This window comes from Sphaeramia orbicularis, chromosome 17, assembly GCF_902148855.1.
Source record: "Sphaeramia orbicularis chromosome 17, fSphaOr1.1, whole genome shotgun sequence".
NCBI lineage: Eukaryota > Metazoa > Chordata > Actinopteri > Kurtiformes > Apogonidae > Sphaeramia > Sphaeramia orbicularis.
The window spans coordinates 56678484-56701729 of NC_043973.1; the positions used below are offsets into that span (position 1 = coordinate 56678484).

At 36.7% G+C, this 23246-nt stretch overlaps 2 protein-coding genes across 3 annotated transcripts; one reads left to right on the forward strand and one right to left on the reverse strand.

The window, feature by feature from the left end:
• Positions 1–1457: 1457 nt before the first annotated feature.
• Positions 1458–18593, reverse strand: LOC115437526 (claudin-15-like). The gene is made up of 7 exons (XM_030160753.1): positions 18475–18593; positions 15709–15868; positions 9583–10055; positions 4369–4533; positions 4190–4271; positions 2952–3059; positions 1458–1639 (listed from the first exon to the last, which is right to left on the reverse strand). Exons 3-7 carry the CDS (start codon positions 9797–9799, stop codon positions 1552–1554), a joined length of 660 nt encoding a protein of 219 aa, XP_030016613.1. The 5' UTR covers positions 9800–10055; positions 15709–15868; positions 18475–18593; the 3' UTR covers positions 1458–1551.
• LOC115437522 (interleukin-20 receptor subunit beta-like) lies at positions 13001–22150 on the forward strand. 2 transcript variants are annotated; one of them, XM_030160749.1, is made up of 7 exons: positions 13001–13192; positions 14793–14925; positions 18518–18708; positions 18897–19021; positions 19131–19284; positions 19684–19835; positions 21934–22150. In XM_030160749.1, the coding sequence occupies exons 1-7, from the start codon at positions 13129–13131 to the stop codon at positions 22021–22023; spliced, it is 909 nt and encodes a 302-aa protein (XP_030016609.1). In that variant the 5' UTR covers positions 13001–13128; the 3' UTR covers positions 22024–22150. The 2 variants fall into 2 exon arrangements, with proteins under 2 accessions (XP_030016609.1, XP_030016610.1); XM_030160750.1 differs by having other exon boundaries at positions 19131–19278.
• The last annotated feature ends 1096 nt before the right edge of the window (positions 22151–23246 follow it).

The following is a 23246-nucleotide window of genomic DNA, read 5'->3' on the forward strand; positions in this document are numbered from 1 at the left end:
TTGGGCACACTGGAGGTTGGAAATGGACCTGTTGGACCCATTGGAATTGTTGGACACATTGGAATTGTTGGACACATTGGAATTGTTGGACACATTGGCCCTGTTGGACCCATTGGACTTGTTGGAACCATTGGACCTGTTGGACCCATTGGACTTGTTGGACCCATTGGACCTGTTGGGCACACTGGAGGTTGGAAATGGACCTGTTGGACCCATTGGACCCATTGGACCTCTTGGGCACATTGGACCTGTTGGACCCATTGGAATTGTTGGACACATTGGAATTGTTGGACACATTGGCCCTGTTGGACCCATTGGACCTGTTGGGCACACTGGAGGTTGGAAGTGGACCAGTTGGACCCAGTGGACCTGTTGGGCACACTGGACCTGTTGGACCCACTGGACCTGTTGGACCCACTGGACTTTTTGGACCCACTGGACCTGTTGGACCTATTGGACTTGTTCAAGGCAGTGGGCGTGGTCTGCAGGTGGAGGCGGTTGTGGCGTTGCTGAAGGTTGATGCTGGTTAATCCTCGGTTCTGCTCGTCAGCAGGTGGATTAACGTCCTGCAGCTTTAATCATCATTATGACACAGATTACAACTGACGGCAGCACGTGAAGAATGGACGCCAGCTGACTCCGCCCACCACGACCACGAGGCTGATCTGTTCACAGATTCAACCGTCAACGTCAATATGATCAAAGGATGTTTATGTCACATTTATGTTGAATATAAACTGAATTTAGGATGAGAATGGGCTCAATCGATACAAAGATCAATAAATCAATCAATAAAATAATCAACAGCATAAATAAAAAAGACAAAATAACGGTAATAAAAAAAAGAATAGATAATATAAAGGAAAAAAAAGGGAAAAATGTAATAAGATATTTTAAAAGTGAACAAAAATGAACAAAATAATGAAGAAAATTAATAAAATAATCGATGGCATAAATAAAAAAGACAAATTAACAAAAATAAAAAAGAAAATAGATGATATAAAGAAAAAAATGGGGGGAAAAATGTGACAAAATATTTTTAAAGCGAACAAAAATGAGCAAAATAATGAAGAAAATCAAAAAAATAATCAGCAGCATAAATAAAAAAGACAAACTAAGAATAATAATTTTTAAAAAATAGATAATATAAAGGAAAAAAGGAGGGGAAAATGTGACAAAATATTTTTAAAGTGAACAAAAATGAAAAAAATAATGAAGAAAATCAATAAAATAATCAAAATGAACAAAAATGAACATGAAGACAATGAAGAAAATGACCAACACATCTGTAAAAAATAAAAAACACTCCACAAAATAAATCAATAAAACTACATTGAATGAACAAACTGAGATTAAAAAAGAGATCTTTAAGACAAAAAAGACAAAAATGAGACAAATGCAGACACGTGGACAGTTTCTTATATAATACAAAGTTTATTCCCATAAAAACAAACAGGATCAATTATCGTCTTTTAATTATTATGGATTAAAGTTTTAAAACGATGATTTGACTGATTTGGATGAAAAGGTGAATGTACAGCTGGTCTGGGTTCAGACGTAGGCCCGGCCCAGACCCGAATCTGGATCCGACTTGGCCGTCGCCGTGTAAATCTTCTTGGGTTGGTTACCTTGGTAACCACTGCAAAACAGAAACCAGAAGAAATAAAGAGTCAGAGTCTGGTTTAGACCGGACCCAAATCCAGGAGGTGACCCGGATCTGAGACCAAATCCACCAACAGGGGTCGGGAAGACTCCTTACAGCCCCGCCCATCATCCCCTGCTGCCATGGTAACACAGGTGCATCCACTCAGACCTGATCAACAGAACCTGAAGGATCTGAACACGGGGCTGGTTCTGGTTTAAGTCCCGCCCACAATGACCAAGGATCTGTTCAACAAGGTGGTTATTTAGAATGTTTTATCCACCGACGCAGTTAAAAATGAAAAAAATTAGACAAAAAACAAGACGAAAAAATTAGACAAAAACAAGATGATGCAGGAGATGAAAACACAATAAAAATGACACAAAACAGACAAAAACTGGGACAAACATGATAAAAACAAGACAAAAATGAGACAAAAAACTGGGGCAAACAGGAAAAAAATGAAACAAAAAAATTTGAGGAAAAAAAGCACAAAACAAGACAAAAAAAGGAGACAAAAACAAGCTAAAAATGAGACAAAAATGAGAAAAGATGGGACAAACAGGAAAAAAAGACAAAAAAATGAGACAAAAGCTAGATAAAAATGAGACAAAAAACTGGGACAAACAGGACAAAAATTAAACAAAAAAATTAGAGGGGGAAAAAACAAAAAAGAGACAAAACAAGACAAAAAATGAGACAAAAAAGAGAAAAGATGGGACAAAGAGGAAAAAAATGAGAAAAAAAAGATAAAAATGAGACATAAAAACTGGGACAAACAGGACAAAAATTACACAAAAAATTTGAGGAAAAAAGACAAAAAAGACAAAAAAAATTTGACAAAAACAAGATAAAACAGAGACAAAAATGCAACACAAAATTTGACAAAAAAAAAAGAAAAAGAAAAAAAAAACAGAACTAAAACAGGATAAAAATAAGACAAAAATGAGGGAAAAAAACTGGGACAAACATCATAACAGGCAAAAAATGAGACACAAAATAGACAAAAAACTGAACAGAAAATTGAGCTAAAATAAGACAAAAAATGACATGGGTCAATGATTAAATAACACAGCAGGCTGATGGGAAATGTAGTCCTAAATGATTTGGACCAAAAACCATAAAACTAATGCATAAAATCTGTGTTAAGAATATAAGTTTAAAATACTTTTAACATGAAAATATTGTCGTCCAGTCTTTTCCATCAGGACTTGAATCAACTTAAAACATTATTTTAAACTGAAACTGACAAATGAACCAATGAACTGTTTCTGATCTGGTTTATTTAGTCGTTCTTTTCCAAACTCACCCTTTTTTACTTCCTGCTCTCTTACAGGCAGAGCAGAGCAGAGCTCCGCCCAGCACGGCCAAACAGGCTCCGCCCCATCCCATGTAAAGCCCTGCCCCCAGCTCAAACCTGCAAACACAAGACATAAAATAAACGACAGAAACCGACAACATGAGAAGGATTCAGTCATATCTGTTAACTTTCATTAACGATGATAAATACACAAAAATAGAAGAAAAAGAAAAATGACATGAAAAGGAAAAAAAAACAGAAAAGCAAGAAAAATGAGACTAAAAGAAAAAAAACTGAAAAATAAGAAAAATGAGACTAAAAGAAAAAAAATCAGAAAAATAAGAAAAATGAGACTAAAAGAAAAAAAAAAACTGAAAAATAAGAAAGATAAGATGAAAATTAAAAAAACTGAAAAAAAAAATATTAAAAAAAATTAGACTAAAAGAAAAAACTACAAAAAATAAGAAAAATGAGACTAAAAGAAAAGAAAAACAGAAAAAAACAGAAAAATGAGACCAAACGGGAAAAAAAAAACTAACTAGAAGCACTCGGAGAGCGCAGACCTCCGCCAAGGCTGATCAGTGGCCCCCCCCTGTGGGCCCCCCCACCCCTGATCACCACCAAAATTTAATCATTTCTTCCTTATCCCATTTCCAACAAACCCTGAAAATTTCATCCAAATCTGTCCATAACTTTTTGAGTTATGTTGCACACTAACGGACAGACAAACAAACCCTGGCAAAAACATAACCTCCTTGGCGGAGGTAATGAAAAGACAATAATTAGACCAAAAACATAGACAGCAAATTAACCTAAGGTTGGACAAACCATAAAATAAAACAAAAACTAGAGAAGAAAATGAGAAAAATAAAACAAGAAAAATTAAAGGCAAAAATATTAAATAAAAACTGTAGAAATAAATATAAAGATGAAAAAAAAGGGACAAAACTGAGACTGAAACAAGATGAAATGGCACAAAAACCAGACAAAAATTAACCAAAACTTAGACCAAATGAGGTAAAATCAGACAAAAAATGACAAAAATAGACCAAAAAGTAGGAATATTTGGTTAAAAACATGTAGTTTGTGATTCCAGAATAAATACATTTAAATGAATTTTTATTTCATTAATGGCTTCATTGACTTTACGTCACATGTTTTGTTCCAGTAAATTCCACTCATTTCATTCTAATGTAGGACCACTGTGTCTGTCTCAGTGTGGGTTCTGGTTCTGGTTTCGGACTCACTTGATGCCGCCGTAGAACGGGTCGTGGAAGTCCTGGACCACTCTGTAGGCATACCAGGAAACGGCGATCAGACAGCACAGACCTGCAAACGCAAACGGCAAACCATGAGCAGACGGCGGACAGACCGGGTCAGACCAGGTTAGACCGGGTCACAGGCTCCACCCCCTCCTCCCACTGACCAGCCAGCATGCTCAGGATTCCCCCGGTGACGGCGATCTTGGCCTTGGATTGGTCGGTGGCCGATCCGATCCTGATGCATTTGAGACCGAGCAGAGAAACGACCATACATCCAAGACCGAGCAGCAGCGAGATGATCATGAGCGCCCGACATGCCTGGACGTGAGCTGGAGACAGGAGAACACAGGTCAGAAAACACAAGTCAGAAAACATGGGTCAGAAAACACGGAACAGAAAACAAGAATCAGAAAACATGGAACAGAAAACACGGGTCAGAAAACATGGACTGGAAAATGGGTCAGAAAACACGGACCAGAAAACAGTCCAAAAGGGTTATATGTATCTGATCCAAAATTATCAAAACAAATAAAACAATAAATTACATGAACGAAAATTTACAAATACGAATAAGAACATTTACACGTAAATAAATTAATAACATAACATGGAGAAAATAATCAACAAAAATGAAGGAAAACTAATTAAATAGCAAATAAAAATAAATAAAAACAGCCAACGTCATCAATAAAACAGACAAGAAGAATAAAAAAATGGAAAAAATATTAAGTAACAGGAACAAAATAAACCACGAGATGAAAAAAAAAAGTGCCAAAGTAGACCAAAAAAATTCAAAATGAACAGATGAAAAGACCAATTATTGACACGTATTGATCAGATTAATGGATCAATTAAAGTTGAGGTTAAAGGTGGATGTTGGGATCATTAAGGGTTAATTTTCGTTTTCTCATCAGGTTTACGATGTGTCGTCTCCGTCAAACATTAACCCGGTGGTTTTCAGATGAAATCAACCTTCACTCGTCTCCGTCCCTCTGCTCATTTCACTGTTTCATCCACTTGGTTTCTGTCTGTTTCCACTGTTTTGTTTCTTTTTTAACGGTTTTACGTCTGGAAAACTGTCTGAATGTTAAAGACGGAGAATGAAAAGGCCCAGACGTGGAGAAGCAAACGAAGAGGAACAAACTGAACTGAAAGTGACGCATCGGAGTCATTTATTGACCTGATGAGCTGGAAGCGCCATAAAAACTGACTGCACCTGTTTATGAGGGTTTCACACAAGATAAAGAGTTTCACAGCTTCAGCCGACACCGTTTCAGCGCTCAGGTTAAAGCAGACGAGCGCAAATCTAACAACATTTCAACGTTTTAATACGGAGTTTAAGAAGGTCCGGCTTTTCAGGGAAACAAAATGTATTTAAAGGCCAGTGGCCGAGGGAAATGACACAAAAACAAGAAAAAAAAAAAAAAACAGATGAAAATAACTCAAAAACAAGAGAAAAAAACACACAAAAACAACATAAAAAAAAGAAACAGACAAACATCACTCAAAAACAAGAAAAAAACTGACAAAAACAAGAGGGAAAAAACTGATAAAATGACTCAAAAATGAAAGAAAAAAAGACAAAAACAACACAAAAACAAGAGAAAAAAAACTGATGAAAATGACACAAAAACAAGAGAAAAAAACAAAAATGACTCAAAAATGAGACAAAAAACAGATAAAAACGACTCAAAAACAAGAAAAAAACATATGAAAATGACTTAAAAACAAGAAAAAAACCCACAAAAACGACAAAAACAAGAAACCCCCCCACAAAAATGAAAAAAACAAGAAAAAAAACCCACAAAAACAAGAAAAAAACAGACGAAAACGACTCAAAACGAGAAAAAAAAACACAAAAATGACATAAAAACAAGAAACAGATGAAAATGACTCAAAAACAAAAGAAAAAAACAGACAAAAACGATACAAAAACAAGAGAAAGAAACAGATGAAAGTGACTCAAAAACAAGAGATAAAACTGATGAAAATGACTCAAAAATGAAAGAAAAAAACAGATGAAAACAACACAAAAAAGAGAAAAAAACTGATGAAAATTACTCAAAAATGAAAGAAAAAAAACAGACGAAAACACAAAAACAAGAAAAAAAACAGACAAAAATGACTCAAAAACAAGAAAAAAAAGACTCAAAAATGAGAAAAAACCCCCAAATGAAAACGACACAAAACAAGAGAAAAAACAAAAACAACAAAAAAGAGAAAAAAACAGATGAAAATGACACAAAAACAAGAGAAAAAAACAGATGAAAATGATACAAAAGAAAAAAACAGAAAAAAATGACTCAAAAACGAGAAAAAAACAGACGAAAATGACACAAAAACAGGAGAAAGAAACAGATGAAAATGACTCAAAAACGAGAAAAAAACACATAAAACGACTCAAAAACAAGAGAGAAAAAACCAGAAAAAAATGACTCAAAAATGAGCAAAAATGAGAGGAAAACAAAAAAATAAGAGCAAAAAAATCTGATGAAAACAAGACAAAAATGAGAAAAACAGATAAAAACAAGGGACAAACAGAGAAAAACAGCAAAAATCACGTAAAAACAAGACAAAAACGAGAGAAAAAACTGACGAAAACGACACAAAAACAAGAAAAAATAAGAGCAAAAAAATATGATGAAAATGAGATAAAAACAAGAGAAAAATCAGACAAAACCAACAGCAAAAACCTGATGAAAACAAGACAAAAACAAGAGCAAAATAATCTGATGAAAATGACCCAAAAACAGGATAAAAATCAGTCAAATCCAACCCTAACTTCTGAGGTTGTAAAATGAACTCCAACTGAACTTCAAACTAAAACAGTCATGTGATGAATGTCCTTCTTTACAGTTTTACTCCTTTAAGAATCACAGATACAGATATTTTTTCCATGTGGACGCTGAAACAGATGAGGCTGAACAGGTTGAATGATCGTCAGGACGACGGTAAAATACCAACGCCTCCATTTTATCATCACGTTAACCATTAAAATGGCGGCTGCATGATAAAACCAGAAACAGTAAAACCCAGACGGAGGAGGATTTACGGCGGTAAAACCTGAAAAACTCTCAGAATACAACTGAGATTAAAAAAAATCAAGTGAAACAAAAGCAGATCTTTAATGAATAATGACCAATGCCTCAAAATCAAACAAAACATAAAACTTCAGGATTCAAAAAAAGTAACAAAATTAAACAGAAAATTTAAAAACTAAGACTGATGAATGAAACTATTAGGACTGAACTGACAAAGTGAGAGAAAACTGTGAACAACCCCTAAAATCATCTATAATTATCAAGAAAATGAATAAAAGTGGGAAAAACAATCAACAAAATAATCAGACTAAGCAACAAAACAGATAGAAACAAAACAATTATGAATAAACATGTTGAATTAATCAAAAAATGGACAAAAGTCAACAAAATTAGTAAAATAAGCAACAAATTGAACACAATAAGTAATAAAATAAGCAAAAGTGACAAAAATAACTGATGATAATCAATCAGTGACATCATAAAAGCAACAAAGTGGACAGAAATAAAAACAATAATCAACAAGAAATAGGCAAAAATCAACAAAATGAACAAATACGCAGAAGGTGTAAAATGATCAAAGTAAGAAACAAAATGGACATAAAAGAGGAAAAAAATAAACAAAAATGATAAAAAAATATATTTTAAAAAAATGTATTAAATAATTAATAAAATGAAGATCTAGATCCCCCTTTGCCCCGTTCAGTTCTTAAAATTGAACTGGGCGGAGGAGGATCTAATCATTTTGGGGCGGAGGAGGATGTAGCATTTTTCGGGCAGTGGAGGACCTAGTGTGTTTCGGGTGGAGGAGGATGTAGTTTTTTTGGGGTGGAGGAGGATGTAGCGTGTTTCAAATGGAGGAGGATATAGGTGGAGGAGGATGTAGCGTGTTTCGGGCGGAGGAGGATGTACTGTGTTTCGGGCGATGGAGGATATAGCGTGTTTCAGGCAGAGGAGGATGTAGCGTGTTTCGGGCGGAGGAGGATGTAGCGTGTTTCGGGTGATGGAGGATGTAGCATGTTTCGGGCGGAGGAGGATGTAGCGTGTTTCGGGCGGAGGAGGATGTACTGTGTTTTGGGCGATGGAGGATATAGCTTGTTTCAGGCAGAGGAGGATGTAGCGTGTTTCGGGCGGAGGAGGATGTAGCGTGTTTCGGGTGATGGAGGATGTAGCATGTTTCGGGCGGAGGAGGATGTAGCATGTTTCGGGCGGAGGAGGATGTAGCGTGTTTCAGGTGGAGGAGGATATAACGTGTTTCGGGCGGAGGAGGATCTAGCGTTTTTCGGGCGATGGAGGATGTAGCGTGTTTCAGGTGGAGGAGGATATAGCGTGTTTCGGGCGGAGGAGGATCTAGCGTTTTTCGGGCGATGGAGGATGTAGCGTGTTTCAGGTGGAGGAGGATATAGCGTGTTTCGGGCGGAGGAGGATCTAGCGTTTTTCGGGCAATGGAGGATGTAGCGTGTTTCGGGCGGAGGAGGATGTAGTGTGTTTCAGGTGGAGGAGGATGTAGCGTGTTTCGGGTGGAGGAGGATGTAGCGTGTTTCGGGCGGAGGAGGATGTAGTGTGTTTCAGGTGGAGGAGGATGTAGTGTGTTTCAGGTGGAGGAGGATGTAGTGTGTTTCAGGTGGAGGAGGATGTAGCGTGTTTCGGGCGGAGGAGGATGTACTGTGTTTTGGGCGATGGAGGATATAGCTTGTTTCAGGCAGAGGAGGATGTAGCGTGTTTCGGGCGGAGGAGGATGTAGCGTGTTTCGGGTGATGGAGGATGTAGCATGTTTCGGGCGGAGGAGGATGTAGCATGTTTCGGGCGGAGGAGGATGTAGCGTGTTTCAGGTGGAGGAGGATATAACGTGTTTCGGGCGGAGGAGGATCTAGCGTTTTTTCGGGCGATGGAGGATGTAGCGTGTTTCAGGTGGAGGAGGATATAGCGTGTTTCGGGCGGAGGAGGATCTAGCGTTTTTCGGGCGATGGAGGATGTAGCGTGTTTCAGGTGGAGGAGGATATAGCGTGTTTCGGGCGGAGGAGGATCTAGCGTTTTTCGGGCAATGGAGGATGTAGCGTGTTTCGGGCGGAGGAGGATGTAGTGTGTTTCAGGTGGAGGAGGATGTAGCGTGTTTCGGGTGGAGGAGGATGTAGCGTGTTTCGGGCGGAGGAGGATGTAGTGTGTTTCAGGTGGAGGAGGATGTAGTGTGTTTCAGGTGGAGGAGGATGTAGTGTGTTTCAGGTGGAGGAGGATGTATCGTGTTTCGGGCAATGGAGGATGTAGCGTGTTTCGGGTGGAGGAGGATGTAGTGTGTTTCAGGCGGAGGAGGATGTAGTGTGTTTCGGGTGGAGGACTTACATGGGAGGCCGAGCAGTGACTCAAAGTCCCGACACTCGGCGATGCCGGCGCTGTTCTCGGCGCAGGCGTGCCACAGGTTCTCAAACTGCCTCTGGGAGATGATGACGCTGCCCGACACCGTGGAGATCTTCCAGTAGTCGTTGGCCAGCGCCGCGCCGGTGATCAGCCAGCTGATGACGCACATGATGAACCCGGTCGCTTCCACCGCCGTCGACATGGTGGCGACGAATCCGAGAGACGAAAACACAGAACAGAGACGAAGCGGAGAAGGAGGTGGTGTCGGGTGGAGGTTCAGCGCTCTGTACCGGCTCCTGATGATCTGATGCCGTGGGCTCTGACACTGGACTTTACACCAGGAGGGGCCATAAACCTTCCAGCTGCTCCCTGTGGCTCTGCCCACTCCCTGGACGACGACAGCGATGATTGGCCACACCTCAAACACAGACGCCGAGGAGGGAAAATCCACGTCTGACCTGAAGGAGCGAAAAAGCCCAGAGCCGGTCAGTTCATCTGAGGCTCCAAAGGCTTCAGTGTAATACCAGCAGTGGCCACTAGGCGCTGGTCCAAACCACGATGAAGCCTCTGAAAATACGAAGTTACATCCACACTAACTCTGATCATTGTCCGATTTGTGGAGATTTTTTTTTTTTGAGTTTCTTTTTCTAATGTCTTGCTTTATTCTATTCTAATTTTAATGTAAGATTTTAATATAATTGTCTTTTTTTATTCTGTGAATACATTTTAAAATCACGTTTTATCTCTGATGATTTTAATGTCTTTTTTTTTTATTTTAATGTAATTTCAATGTCTTTTTTTTTTTTCTTCTTCTGGGATTTTTCATGCCTTTGTAAAGCACTTGAGTTACCTGGTGTATGAACAGTGCAGTACAAATAAACTTGTCTTGCCTGTCACTAGAGCTGTGTATCGGCAAGAATCTGCCGATACGATACAAATCACAATACTAGGATCACAATATGATATATCATGATACTGTTAAAAAGGCAATTTTGTATTGTTTTTTTTTCTGATAATTTCCTGGAAGAATTGAATTACACCAGAAATATGTACAATTTACAAAATACATGCATTTATTAATTTGAAACACTGTGTTTAGAATATGACATAAATAATATAATAGTCAAATATCAAATATCAGTGTATTTGAATAAATGTAGTTTATTTATAGAGTTTATAAAATGAACCCATAATGACGGCACTAAACTGGGTCACTGGACAAACATTCACACTCACTAAAATACTCACATTTTTCTCATTTCAAAATACATTTTCCTGAAAATATAACCTACCTAAAAATATAAGTTTGGTGTAGGCTAGATTATTGGACCAAATGTTAACCTTCCCTTGACTTTGCCCTATAATTAATAAAATTAACAAAAAACTGACAAAATAACCAAGAAAACAAAACAAAAAAAGAATGATTGTGGGTCGTTTTAACAAAAATAAACCAGTAAAAAAAACACTTAAACATAAAGAATGAACTCCAGTGAATATGAAACGCATACAGGTGAGATTGTTTCTGCCACATCTGGACATTTTCTTCAGGTTGTTTCTTTTTCCTGGTTCATCTAAAGGTGTATGTTTCTGGTGGTTTTGGTCAGAGCTGAAGCTGAAGCAGAAGCAGAAGCAGTGAAGTTCAGCTTCCACATCAGTGAATCAGCTCCGAGTCGATGGAAAGAGGAAGTCCACACACAATGGACAATTCTACACCCAAATAAGGACGTCCAGACCCGCCCCTTTTCTGATGAATCAGGTTGATGTGATGGGATTAATTGTCTGTCTTTGTTTGTGACGTTAAATGAGGTCAAACCCGTCTGAGGATACAAATACAGAGGTTTGTGGATATTAAAGGTAATGTTTTTATCTGATTTCACTGTGGATCTGTGTGAAACTGGACGGACTGGACGTTTTATTACTTTATGGTCGATGACAGTTAATGTTTGATCACCGTTCGAGTCCAAAGTCTAATGTTTGTCACAGTTTTTTCACCTGAGAGGAAAACTGAAAAATACACAGATGCATCAAGTCAACTATGAGGAGGCCCTGAAACCAGATTCACATTTAATCCAGAAACCGGTCTCTATCTGCAGTTTTTGGATGATTAAATCAGACACTTTCTGTTAAATGTGTTTGGGTTTTCATTATTATTAAAGCATGTTTGTTCATAAAATGTTGGTAAAACACTGACATTCTTTAAGTTCAGAGTAAATAAAAGCAGCTTAGATCAAATGTCTATCTGCCTTTTTAGTCCAAACATAAGAAAATCAAACTCTTAAAGGGTTAAAGAAGAGAAAAACTGCACAGAAAAGGCCAAGTAACCTGTTCTGTCCACTAGGGGGTGACAAACTGGCATATCAGCAGAAACATGAAGAGGGTATTCAGTAAAACTCCCCACAAATATAACAAAAAATACAGAAAATTAAAAAAAAAAAACCCAACAAATATGATCAGCATAATTATCAAAACGTTTAACAAAACACACAGGAATGAACAAAATGAATAAAATCAGTAAAAAATGTCAGGAAATAAAATAAGAAAAAAAAAAGAAAAAAATGAGGGAAAAAATTTAATTAAACAATAAAATGAAGAAAAATTAGCAAATCAGTAAAACTCAAAATATTCAACAAGAGACTGAAATGAAGAAACGAATTCACTCAAAAAAAATTTCTAAATATAATTAAAAGAATCGTTAAAATTATCAATTAAAAATGAACAATTAATGACAGATAATGAATAAAATAAACAGTCAAATAAATTGTCAAAAATGAAAAAGTAATGAACAAAATGAGCAGAATAATGAATAACAACAAATAAATTAAAGCTAATTAAAATAAATACAATAATTAACAAATTTCGCAAAAAATTAATAATGGAACAAAAAGAATAAATAATGAAATGGAACAAAATGAGTTTAAAAAATCGAATAAACTGAATAAAACTGAGCAAAACAGTGAATACAGTGATTGTCCTAATGTCTGCTGTGGTTCTGAGGTTCTTATGATTCTGAGGTTCTGTGGTTCTGTTTCTGATGGATCTGAGGTTCTGTTTCTGATGGTTCTGAGGTTCTTATGGTTCAGTGGTTCTTATGGTTCTGCGGGTTCTTATGATTCTGACGTTCTGTTTCTGAGGGTTCTGTGGTTCTGTTTCTGATGGTTTTGAGGTTCTTATGGTTCTTATGGTTTTGTGGTTCTGAGGTTCTTATGGTTCTAATGGCTCTGTGGTTCTGTTTCTGAGGGTTCTGTGATTCTTAGGGTTCTAATGGTTCTGAGGTTCTGATGTCTCAGTCCGTTCCTGTCTCAGTAAGTTTTGTTCTTGTGAGTACGTGACGCCCTCGGGGAGTCGCTGACAGGTTGGACAGGTTCTGCAGCACCTGCATCCAGATTCACCGCGTTCACTCTACGCACAGCACACGGCAGATCAACTCTGATCCTGGACCGGTCTGGACCAAAACCACTAATCTGGACCAGGTCTGCACACGTGGACATGCTGGACCTAAACCTGGACCGGACCTGAAACCTGGTTGAGGACATGACGCCTCCAGCCCAGCTCCAGACCCTGATGGTAGTGGTGGTCCTGATGGAGGTCCCAAACCGTGAGTCCACATGCACCAGAACCAGAATCAGAATCAGAATCATACCAAATGAACGAAAATGAGTGAAGTAATCGAGAAAATCTATGAAAATAGGTAAAACCTTTAAAGTACTCGTACTTTACTGGAGGATATTCAGTGTTTTCTGCAACTTCAGTCAACAAAATGAACATGAAAATGTACGAAAATGAACAAATTAAGAAAATGCCCAAAACTGAGCAAAATAATAATCAGAAAACAACTGAGCAAAAAACAAAACAAGAAAACGTATGAAAATGAACAAAACCTGCAAAAAAATGTTTGTACTTTGAGTATATTCAGTACTCTATATAAGTCAAGTCAATAAAGTGAGCAAAATAATGAAAAAATTTATGAAAATGAGCCAAAAAAAATTACAAAATGAATGAAATTGAACAAAAAAAAAAAAATCAAGAAAATGTATGAAAATGAACAAAACCTGCAAGAAAATTTAAGTATTTGTACTTTGAGTATATTCAATATTCTATGTAACTTCAGTATATAAAATGAGCAAAATGAGGGAAAAAAAATGTATGAAAATAAGCCAATAGAATAGCTATAACACTCATAATTAAGTGAATGTGGACCAGTTTGGATGGGGGGGGGGGTACTATGTTTCTCCCTTTTTTAGTTTAAGTTTTTGTTTGTTTGTTTGTTTGTTTTTTGGGGGGGGGGGGGTTGGAAAACTGAAAAACTGGACATATGCTTGTACCTGTGCTGAGAGGATGTGTTTGAAAATGGGTCCTAATAAAAAGATTATTAAAAAAAATGTATGAAAATAAGCAAAATAAAATTTACAAAATGAATGTAATTGAGCAATTGAGTCTGTTTCTCATGACTTTGTTGAACTCAACATCTACAGGTTAATCATGTATATTTTATCTTATAAAAGCAGCTCCATGATGCAGCTTTACATAAACACAAACAACCTGATGTTATAGATGAAATCAACAACAAAAAATCCACAAATTGTAGAAAAATGGGTAAAATAATCAACAAAATTTGTAAAAAAAAAAAAAATAAAAATAATTGACAAAACAACCATGAAAAAAATGAGCAGAAAAATGAACAAACTAATCACTGAATTGAGCGGGAAGAAGCAAAAATAATTCAAATAAACAAAATGTACAAAATTAACAAAATGTTCGACAAAATTACGAAAAATTAGCAAAATAATGGGAAAAAAATCAACAAAGTAATCAAGAATTTACATAAAATGGGAAAAATAATCCACAAAATGCTAAAAAAAAAAAAGACTAAACTGAACAAAATAAGCTCTACAAAATCATCAATAAAATTACAAAAAAGCAAAAATGATTAAAATGAAGAAAATACAACACCAACTTAACAAAAAAAAAAAAAAGAAAGAATAATGGAACAAACGAATGGAAAAAATTGAATTAAATAATCAAAATAAGTAACAAAAGTGTAACTAAAAGGACCTAAACTGAGCAGAATAATGAGTGAAACATGGGCTTCAGTGCGTCCATGTTCAGAGTGGAACTGGATTCATTTATGACCAGGATCAGGATCAGGAGTCTGTGCTCTTTGACACATGGTTTCAACCCGGTGCTTGTGTTTCCAGATGTAGGTCTTCTTCGTCTTCCTCCTCCTCTCAGAGTCTCCATGAAGTCCATCAACATGAGACACACTCTGACGTGGCGCCCCCTGCAGGCCGCCTGCAACACTACAGTCCTGTACTCGGTCCAGTACCAGGGGTGAGTCGGGTACCGGGGATTAGACGGGTATCAGGGGTGAGTTGGGCACCAGGGGTTAGACGGGTATCAGGGGTGAGTCGGGTACCAGGGGTGAGTCAGGCACCTGGGGTGAGTTGGGTAACAGGGGTGAGTCAGGCACCTGGGGTGAGTCAGGTATCAGGCCAAGAGTGAGTCAGGTACCTGGGGTGAGTCAAGTACCTGGGTTAGTCGGGTACCAGGGGTAAGTCGGGTACGGGGGGTGAGTTAGGTATCAGGGGTGAGTCAGGTACCATGGTTGAGTTTGGTTTCAGGGGGTGAGTTGGGTACCAGGGGTGAGTCGGGTTTCAGGAGTGAGTCGTGTTCAGGGGGTGAGTCAGGTACCAGGAGTGAGTCGGGTATACATGCAGGAAGACATCAAAGTTTTGGGGTAAAACAATGTGTTTGAATCTGATTCATTGTAATCAGATTACTGCTGTTATCTGATAAAACCGATCAGATTATACTGTTCACATAATCAATAATAATCTGAAAACTCCACAGAACAGAAAAGATCGTAGTATTGGTGTGAAGGTAAACAGGCTCAGGGACAGGAAGTCTGATTCTACACGTAAACATGGTTTTTGAATTATTTCTGAAGTGCATGTAAATCCAGAGGATCAAATAATGCTAAGTGCTGATAAATGACTGATTCCAGGTCAGTTGTAGAGGACCGTGGCCTTGGACGTCATGTGTCCAATAGTTGTAGGTGTGTAAGGGTTAAAGCCACTCCACTCCATCTGACAGAACACTGACCATGTGACCTACCTGAAGTCCAAAGCACATGGCTTCCACACCTGTCACTGTGGGCGTGTCTGCTTCTGTCGGACTGATGAGTGGCTTTCATGTGGAAAACATGTGGATGAACCGGTGAGTCGTCATTAATGACAAACATTCCTGAGGTTGGATGATGTCGGAGGCGTCTCACCTGGTTCAAACAAACCCACAGACACAGAAGAAAGAGGAACAGCAGCTTCATTTAACAGCAGACACACCATCAACCATGAAAAAGCACTGAAAAGAAGAGACAATTTAACAAGATTCAAAGAGGAACTAATAATAAATAATAAATAAATAAATAAAATAAACAACAAAATGATGAAAAAAGATATTAAATGGCCAAAAAAATTAGCAAAATTAGAAAAGCAAATAGAAATAGCAACAAAATGAAAGAAAAATGAATAAAATAAGCAAACAAATGAGCAAAAAGGCAATGAAATGGACAAAAAAAAGGAACAAAATTATTAGAAAAGCAAATAAAAAAGCATCAAAACAAGAAAAAAGCAATAAAATAGAAAAAAAAGTGTAAAATATATAGAAAATTAAAAACCAAAGCAACAAAATGAAAACAAATATTAACAAAATAATCAGCAAAATGAAGAAAAAAATGGTTTGTAGAAAAAACTAAAGATAAATAAAAAGATCAACCGTGTCAAGAGTTAATGTGAAGATGAGAAATAAATGTCCAACCTGCAGTTTGACCACTAGAGGTCAGTACACACACTGACCAGAACCAAAAATGAGCAGAATAATCAACAAAATGAAATAGATTAATAGAAAATTACATAGAATAGCAACAAAATGAACCAAAAATTAATACAATGATAAAAATAAAACCAAAATAAACATGAAATAATAGTAAAGGACACAAAATTATGAAAAAATTAAATAAAATTATCAATAAAATGAACAGATATGAACAAAAAAATGAGCAAAAAGGCAATTAAATGGACAAAAAATGAACAAAATTAATAGAAAATAAAAAGAATTGAAAGAAAATGCACTAAAATGAAGTAAATAATCAATAAAATTTGCAAGAAACAACAAATATGCAGCCAAACAGACCCAAATATTCCTACTTATTCTTAGTGAAAACGTCACTTTAAATAAACCGACTTAATGTCGTTAATTTATAACCCAGACATGAAACTAATCTGCTCATTGATGACGCATCGCCATGGTGATTATCATGGCCTCCACCTGAAACCTGTATAACATGAGCCAGGGTATGAAAAATAAAAACTAAACCCACACAATGGAAATATGAATATGAAATAAAAGCAACAAAATGAACAAAAAAAAAAGAGCAAAACAATCAAAAAATTAACAAAAAAACAACAGAACGGAGTAAAAATTAACAAACTTAAGAGAAAATACAGTATAAACGTGACAAACTGAACAAAACAATCAACAAAATGAACAAAAACACAGCAAAAAAGGGAGAAAAATGATTCAAATAATCAAAAAATGAAATATAAAAGCAACAGAATGGAGTAAAAATTAACAAACTTAATAGAAAATACGCTATAAAAGTAACTAAACTAACAAAACAATCAACAAAATGAACAAAAAAACAACAGAATGGAGTAAAAATTAACAAACTTAATAGAAAATACACTATAAACGTAACTAAATTAACAAAACAATCAACAAAATGAACAAAAACACAGCAAAAAAGGAGAAAAATGATTCAAATAATCAAAAAATGAAATATAAAAGCAACAGAATGGAGTAAAAATTAAAAACTTAAAGGAAAATACACTATAAACGTAACTAAATGAACAAAACAATCAACAAAATGAACAAAAAAGCAACAGAATGGAGTAAGAAGTAACAAACTTAACAGAAAATACACTATAAAAGTAACTAAATGAACAAAATAATAAAAAATGAACAAAAAAACAGAATGGAGTAAAAAGTAACAAACTTAACAGAAAATACACTACAAAAGTAACTAAATGAACAAAACAATCAACATGAACAAAAATGCAGCAAAAAAGGAGAAAAATGATTCAAAAAATAAAAAAAATGAAATACATAAGCAACAAAATCACCAAAATAATAGCCAAAAATAACAAAAAAAAACAACAAAATGGAGATAATAAAATAAAAGATGAACAGTGTCCAACATAAACCTGAGTGTTACCAACATTAATGTGAATGAGTAATCTACAACCTGCAGTTTGACCACTAGAGGTCAGTACACACACTGACCTGAACTGAAAATGAACAGAATACTCAACAAAATGAACTAAATAAACAGAAAACAAAATATAAAAGCAAAATCAAATAAAATGAAAAAAATAATGAACAACATGAAAAAGCAGTTAAATAGAGAAAAAATGTTTAAAATAAACAGTTAAAATTGAAAAGACAAAAAAATGAAAACAATATTCCACAAAATAAACAAAAAAGCCATAAAAATAGTGAAAAAATAAATAAAATAAACAAAAGTAAACATGAAAGTGACAAAATGAACAAAATACTCAACAAAATAATCACCAAAATGAACCAAACCAATAGAGAAAAAAAAAAAATAAAACAAACAGAAAATTAAACATGAAAGCAACAAAATGAACAAAATACTCAAGAAAATGAACAAAAAAGCCATAAAATAGAGAAAAAAGCAACAAAAACAGAGAAAAAAAAGTCAGCAGTGTTGGACCATGAATGTGATCTGAGCATGAACGTGAATATGAAGGGAATAAAGTCAGACCTGCAGTTTGACCACTAGAGGTCAGCACACACACGCACCTGAAGGACTTCCTGCTCTCATGGCTCCGCCCACTTCCTCCAGGGAGTTTGAGCTGCAGATCCTGAACGGCCACTGGGTGGACGCTCCGGAGTGTCGGCAGATTCCCGACACGCGCTGCGACCTGACCTTTGACCTGGGGTCCGATTCCGACTACAACGTCCGGGTCCAGGCTCAGTGCGGACAGGACCTGTCCACCTGGACCCAACTGGACCGGACCTTCAACCGGAGACACAGTAAGACCGGACATAAGAACACACACCCAGACCAGACCAACTACATCAGTCTGATCACATGTGTATGTAATCAGACTACATCAGTCTGATCACATGTGTATGTAATCAGACTACATCAGTCTGATTTCTTGAGTGACAGTATTAGCCGTATGAATGTTATATTAACCGTATGAATGTGGCGTCCGCAGCCGTCCTCACAGCTCCAGAGATGGCGGTGGCAGTGGTGGGCGGTACTCTTCAGGTGTCCTTCAGCAGCCCCCCCCTCATGGCCTCCATCAGGGTGACGGTGTGGAGGAAAGGCCACGAGCAGCGGGTTGGACTTCACATCTTCATCCTCTCTTCTTACTCTTCTATTTGACTGAATGAATGAATGTTATTTTAGTTTGTGTTACATTAGTTTACGTCCTGTTTGTCTCTTCCAGGCTGACGTTTACATAATTCCTGCAGAGCAGACAGAGTTGAGTGTCACCGCCCTGGAGGAAGGAGTGGTGTACTGCATCAGAGCTCAGACTGTTGTGGACTCAGACCTCCAGAGCAGCAGCAGTGATGCCTACTGCCAGTCCATTCCAGGTTCAGGTCACCGTCCTCTACATTACCATGTTCAAACATGTCCCCAGTGTTCCAACACATCCAGTCCAACAACAAGCCTGTATTTAAATATGTCCAAACTATACAAAAGTGTCCTCGATTAACACTATCCATACTTTACAACAGTGTCCCTCTTTTACAGCAGTGTCCCTCCTTCATGTCCTCACTTTACCTAAATATTGCCACTCTAAAACATGTGTCCTCTTTCCATAACTGTGCTCAGACACCAGGTCAGTCCCAATAACAGTCAATAATGTCCATAACGAAAACGTGCACCTTTCAGTGTCCATCACACACATCTAGATGACATGAAGGTTCAGACATGTACTGTGGGCTGTTCAGTGCAGCTGCTGTGTTAATACTCACAGTGGATGTGATTCTGTGCAGGTGCAGAAGGTTTGTGGAAGAAGCCGACCACTGTGGCGTTCACGGTCATCTGCACGGCCGGCTTCCTGTTCGCGGTGTTCTGGTCCATCATTCACTGTCCTCCAGGAACCTTCCTGAAACTTTTCCACAAAGAACCCCTTCCCCTTTCGCTGGTCAGTAAACATCGACAGTCACATCTGGAAACCAAGTTACTTGGATTCAAACACGTTTACTGGGTTACAAGATCCTTAAATATACTGCTGATTTGGACTTTCCGAATTATATCATTCAGAAGTGGTTGAACAACACAGCTGGTTTCACAACTTATTTCATTAGTTGAAAAATGTTTTGGTCGACTTTTTATCCAATCCTGAGTAAAAGTCCTGGTGCAACATTCTGTTTATTGGTTTAGTAAAGTTCTAATGTCCACATATGCATTAGATCCAATCTGATAGATGTGAAGGATGAACAAGGGAGGAAGGAAAACTACAGTTCAATGGAAAAAAACAGCTTCTATAAACCACAGCAGTCATATTTACTGTGACCTCTCTTTAACTTTAACATGTTTTCAACCCTTTGGTTCAGAAAATAGGAGATTTATGGCACAAATTCACTGATGTTTCACACAAAAATGAGCAAATGAGCCACTAACTGATATATATAAAAAAAATCAACATGAAACAAAAGTGAAGGAAAAAAGCTCAACAGGAGGGAAGGAAAAACGGGAAAAAACTCAACAAAATTAACATAGTAATCAACAAAATTAGTAAAAATAACTAAAGTAATCAACGAAATGAACAAAACCAAAAAACTGCACAAAAATTAACAATCAACAAAATTAACACAAAAACCCCACAATAATCAAAATTAGTAAAACTTATCAAAATGATTAATCAAATGGACAAACTAATCAACAAATCTGATATAAATCAACAATATGAAAAAACAAAATAATCACACTGTAATCAACAAAATTAACAAAAAAAATAATCTTATAACTCACAAAACAAATAATCAGCAAACAAAATAATCTACAAAAAGAACAAAACAACAAATTTTAAAAAAGAAAATCTACAAAATGAGTAAAAAGGCCCAATTCTTATTTTCCTGTTTCTGCTAAAGGGATCAATAAAGTTCTTTCTGATGTAAACAACAAAGTGAACAAAAATGAACAAAATAACAAGGTTTAATTTGTAATTGTGCTGTTTCTTGTCATGGAGTCAGAGGTCAAACTAAAGAGTGACTTTAACCTTTACAACACATTTAATTCAGTTTGAGAGTTTTACGGTTGTACATGTATTTACAGGGCTGTTAGAAAATATTGATTCTGCAATATATTGCGATATTTCATTTCACAATACTGTATCAATATTAACAAGTACTGTATCGATATTTTTAGGTATTTATTCAAATGCAGATATTGTGGAGGTTCATTTTTGTTTTTTGGTTTTCTTTATTGTTTATATCTTATTTATTATTTAACACTGTTTCATTAAATAATGGTTACTTGAAGGATTCTAAAAATCATCTGAGAGGCAGATGTTAGTTCCTTTGGAAACTACAAGAAATAGAAAAATTTTGTGATATAGCATTAGATCCTGTTCTGATCAAATAAAAATGTGTTTAGTGTTTGTACATATTTCTGGTGTAATTCAATTCTTCCAGGAAATAATCTTTGAAAAAAAAAGAAACAAACAAAAAATTGCATTTTTAACAGCATCATGATATATCGTGATATATTGTATCGTGATCCTAGTATTGTGATTTGTATCGTATCACCAGACTATTGCTAATACACAGCCCTATGTATTTACTGCATTTTCTTTGGTTTTGTGTTTACATATTTGATGTATTCCTCAGTACGACATATTCACACATTGAACATATAAAATGAACATTCCAAGAATATGAAATACATGTGTGTGCAATTCATCACACAAGATCAGCTTTTCTGCAGTTTTGGCCTAATTAGGAATGGTTTCTAACGACATTGTGAGTGTATTAATACATTTAGTTTAATAGTAATTATAATTAGGAATGCACTACTAGTGTTGTATTTACACTGACCTTGAACTAAGGTTGATAAAAATGACAGTTGTTATCATATGAACATACAGGACCTGCTGACACCTTCCAAATGTACTGGAAATTATGGCTGAGTCATGAAACCTGGTCGATACAGCGGTTACTCCGATCCTGAGGTCGGCTGTTATAGTTCGGTTTAATTCTGAGTCTTGAACTGTTTAACGTTTGTGTACCTTTTCTTTGCAGAGATCTGATTGGGAGGCTCAGACGCCAATGACCCATCAGGGGGAGGAGCTTTGTGAACAGATCCATGTGGTGCCGATTGTGGACCCTTAAACCCAGACCGTCTAAACCAGTGGTTCTTAACCTGGGTTCGATCGAACCCTAGGGGTTCAGTGAGTCAGTCTCAGGGGTTCTCTGGAGGTCAAGACACACACTCGACTCATTAGTCAGGTGTGTGTGTCGGGCTAGGTCCGTGTATGTAAACAAACGGCTTCGGAGACTCTTTCTCTGATTGACATCCAATATACACGGTGTATTGTTGTTGCTTATAGCACTACAACACATCCGGAAGTGTTTAGAATCTCTTCCACTCGTCTGACGATGAATTATTTGAGTATTTTCCACATCGTTATGACTTTTGCTACTTCCTGTTAACCACGGAGGCAGCCATGTGTAGCGTTTGTTTCCATTTTTCGGTCACCGCACTGGTCAGTTACAATCATGTGACGACCGACGCACCGTCGTGGATGGAGAAACCGTATTACGCTAAAGCTGAGCTAGTGCCCTAATAAAACAACGATCACAAAAATACTGAAGGAGTATAATGAGAACTTTTTTTTTTGATACACTACATGCAATTATCTTTTTTTTATGTCAAAATTGCGTGGTTCGGAAAGTTCAGAGCGAGATGAAACGAAAACCGGGTTGACCTGACGGCCTACACATACATATACACAACAGCAGAAGTCACTGATTTGCAGTAAATATTCATTATTATTGTAGCCTGATGGAAATTAGGTGATGGGTGTGTGTTAAAATGTTAAAAATGATAAATAGCATGAATACAATAAGTTCATTATTGGAATACATAAGGTTAAAAATTAAAACCATTTCAGTGTGGTTGTATTAAAAAAGGTCGAGTCTTTGTGAAAAGGTATGGAATTTGTTGTAAGTTCATGCACTGTATTGGTTTTGTTCTTTGAACACAGTGATGTTAATGCATGGTTCATTTTGTGCACCAGTAAAACATATACCTGTCTTGAATTTGAAAAAAATCATATTGTATTTTTTAATAAAGAAGGGTTCAGTGAATGTGCATATGAAACTGGTGGGGTTCAGTACCGCCAACAAGGTTAAGAACCACTGGTCTAAACCCACCACATACTGACGGTGCATTTTCCACTGGGAACACCACAGATATTTCTAAAGCTGCTCAACCATAGTTTGTTTACTTTGCCGGAGACAATAATTAAAGATGCTGAGAAGAATGTACATATTTTGTTACTGTGAGAGAATTAAGCATTGATGTTAAATGTGTACGATCCTGTTTCATATTG

Bases quoted from the DNA above. Each gene is read 5' to 3' on its own strand.
- LOC115437522 (XM_030160749.1), top strand. From the start codon at position 13,129: ATGACGCCTCCAGCCCAGCTCCAGACCCTGATGGTAGTGGTGGTCCTG. The intron at 13,193-14,792 runs GTGAGTCCACAT...TTGTGTTTCCAG, and splicing joins CCTGATGGAGGTCCCAAACC to ATGTAGGTCTTCTTCGTCTT. The intron at 19,836-21,933 runs GTCAGTAAACAT...TTTTCTTTGCAG, and splicing joins AACCCCTTCCCCTTTCGCTG to AGATCTGATTGGGAGGCTCA.
- LOC115437526 (XM_030160753.1), bottom strand. From the start codon at position 9,799: ATGTCGACGGCGGTGGAAGCGACCGGGTTCATCATGTGCGTCATCAGC. The intron at 4,272-4,368 runs GTCAGTGGGAGG...TTGCGTTTGCAG, and splicing joins AATCCTGAGCATGCTGGCTG to GTCTGTGCTGTCTGATCGCC. The intron at 1,640-2,951 runs GTGAGTTTGGAA...TCTGTTTTGCAG, and splicing joins AGAGCAGGAAGTAAAAAAGG to TGGTTACCAAGGTAACCAAC.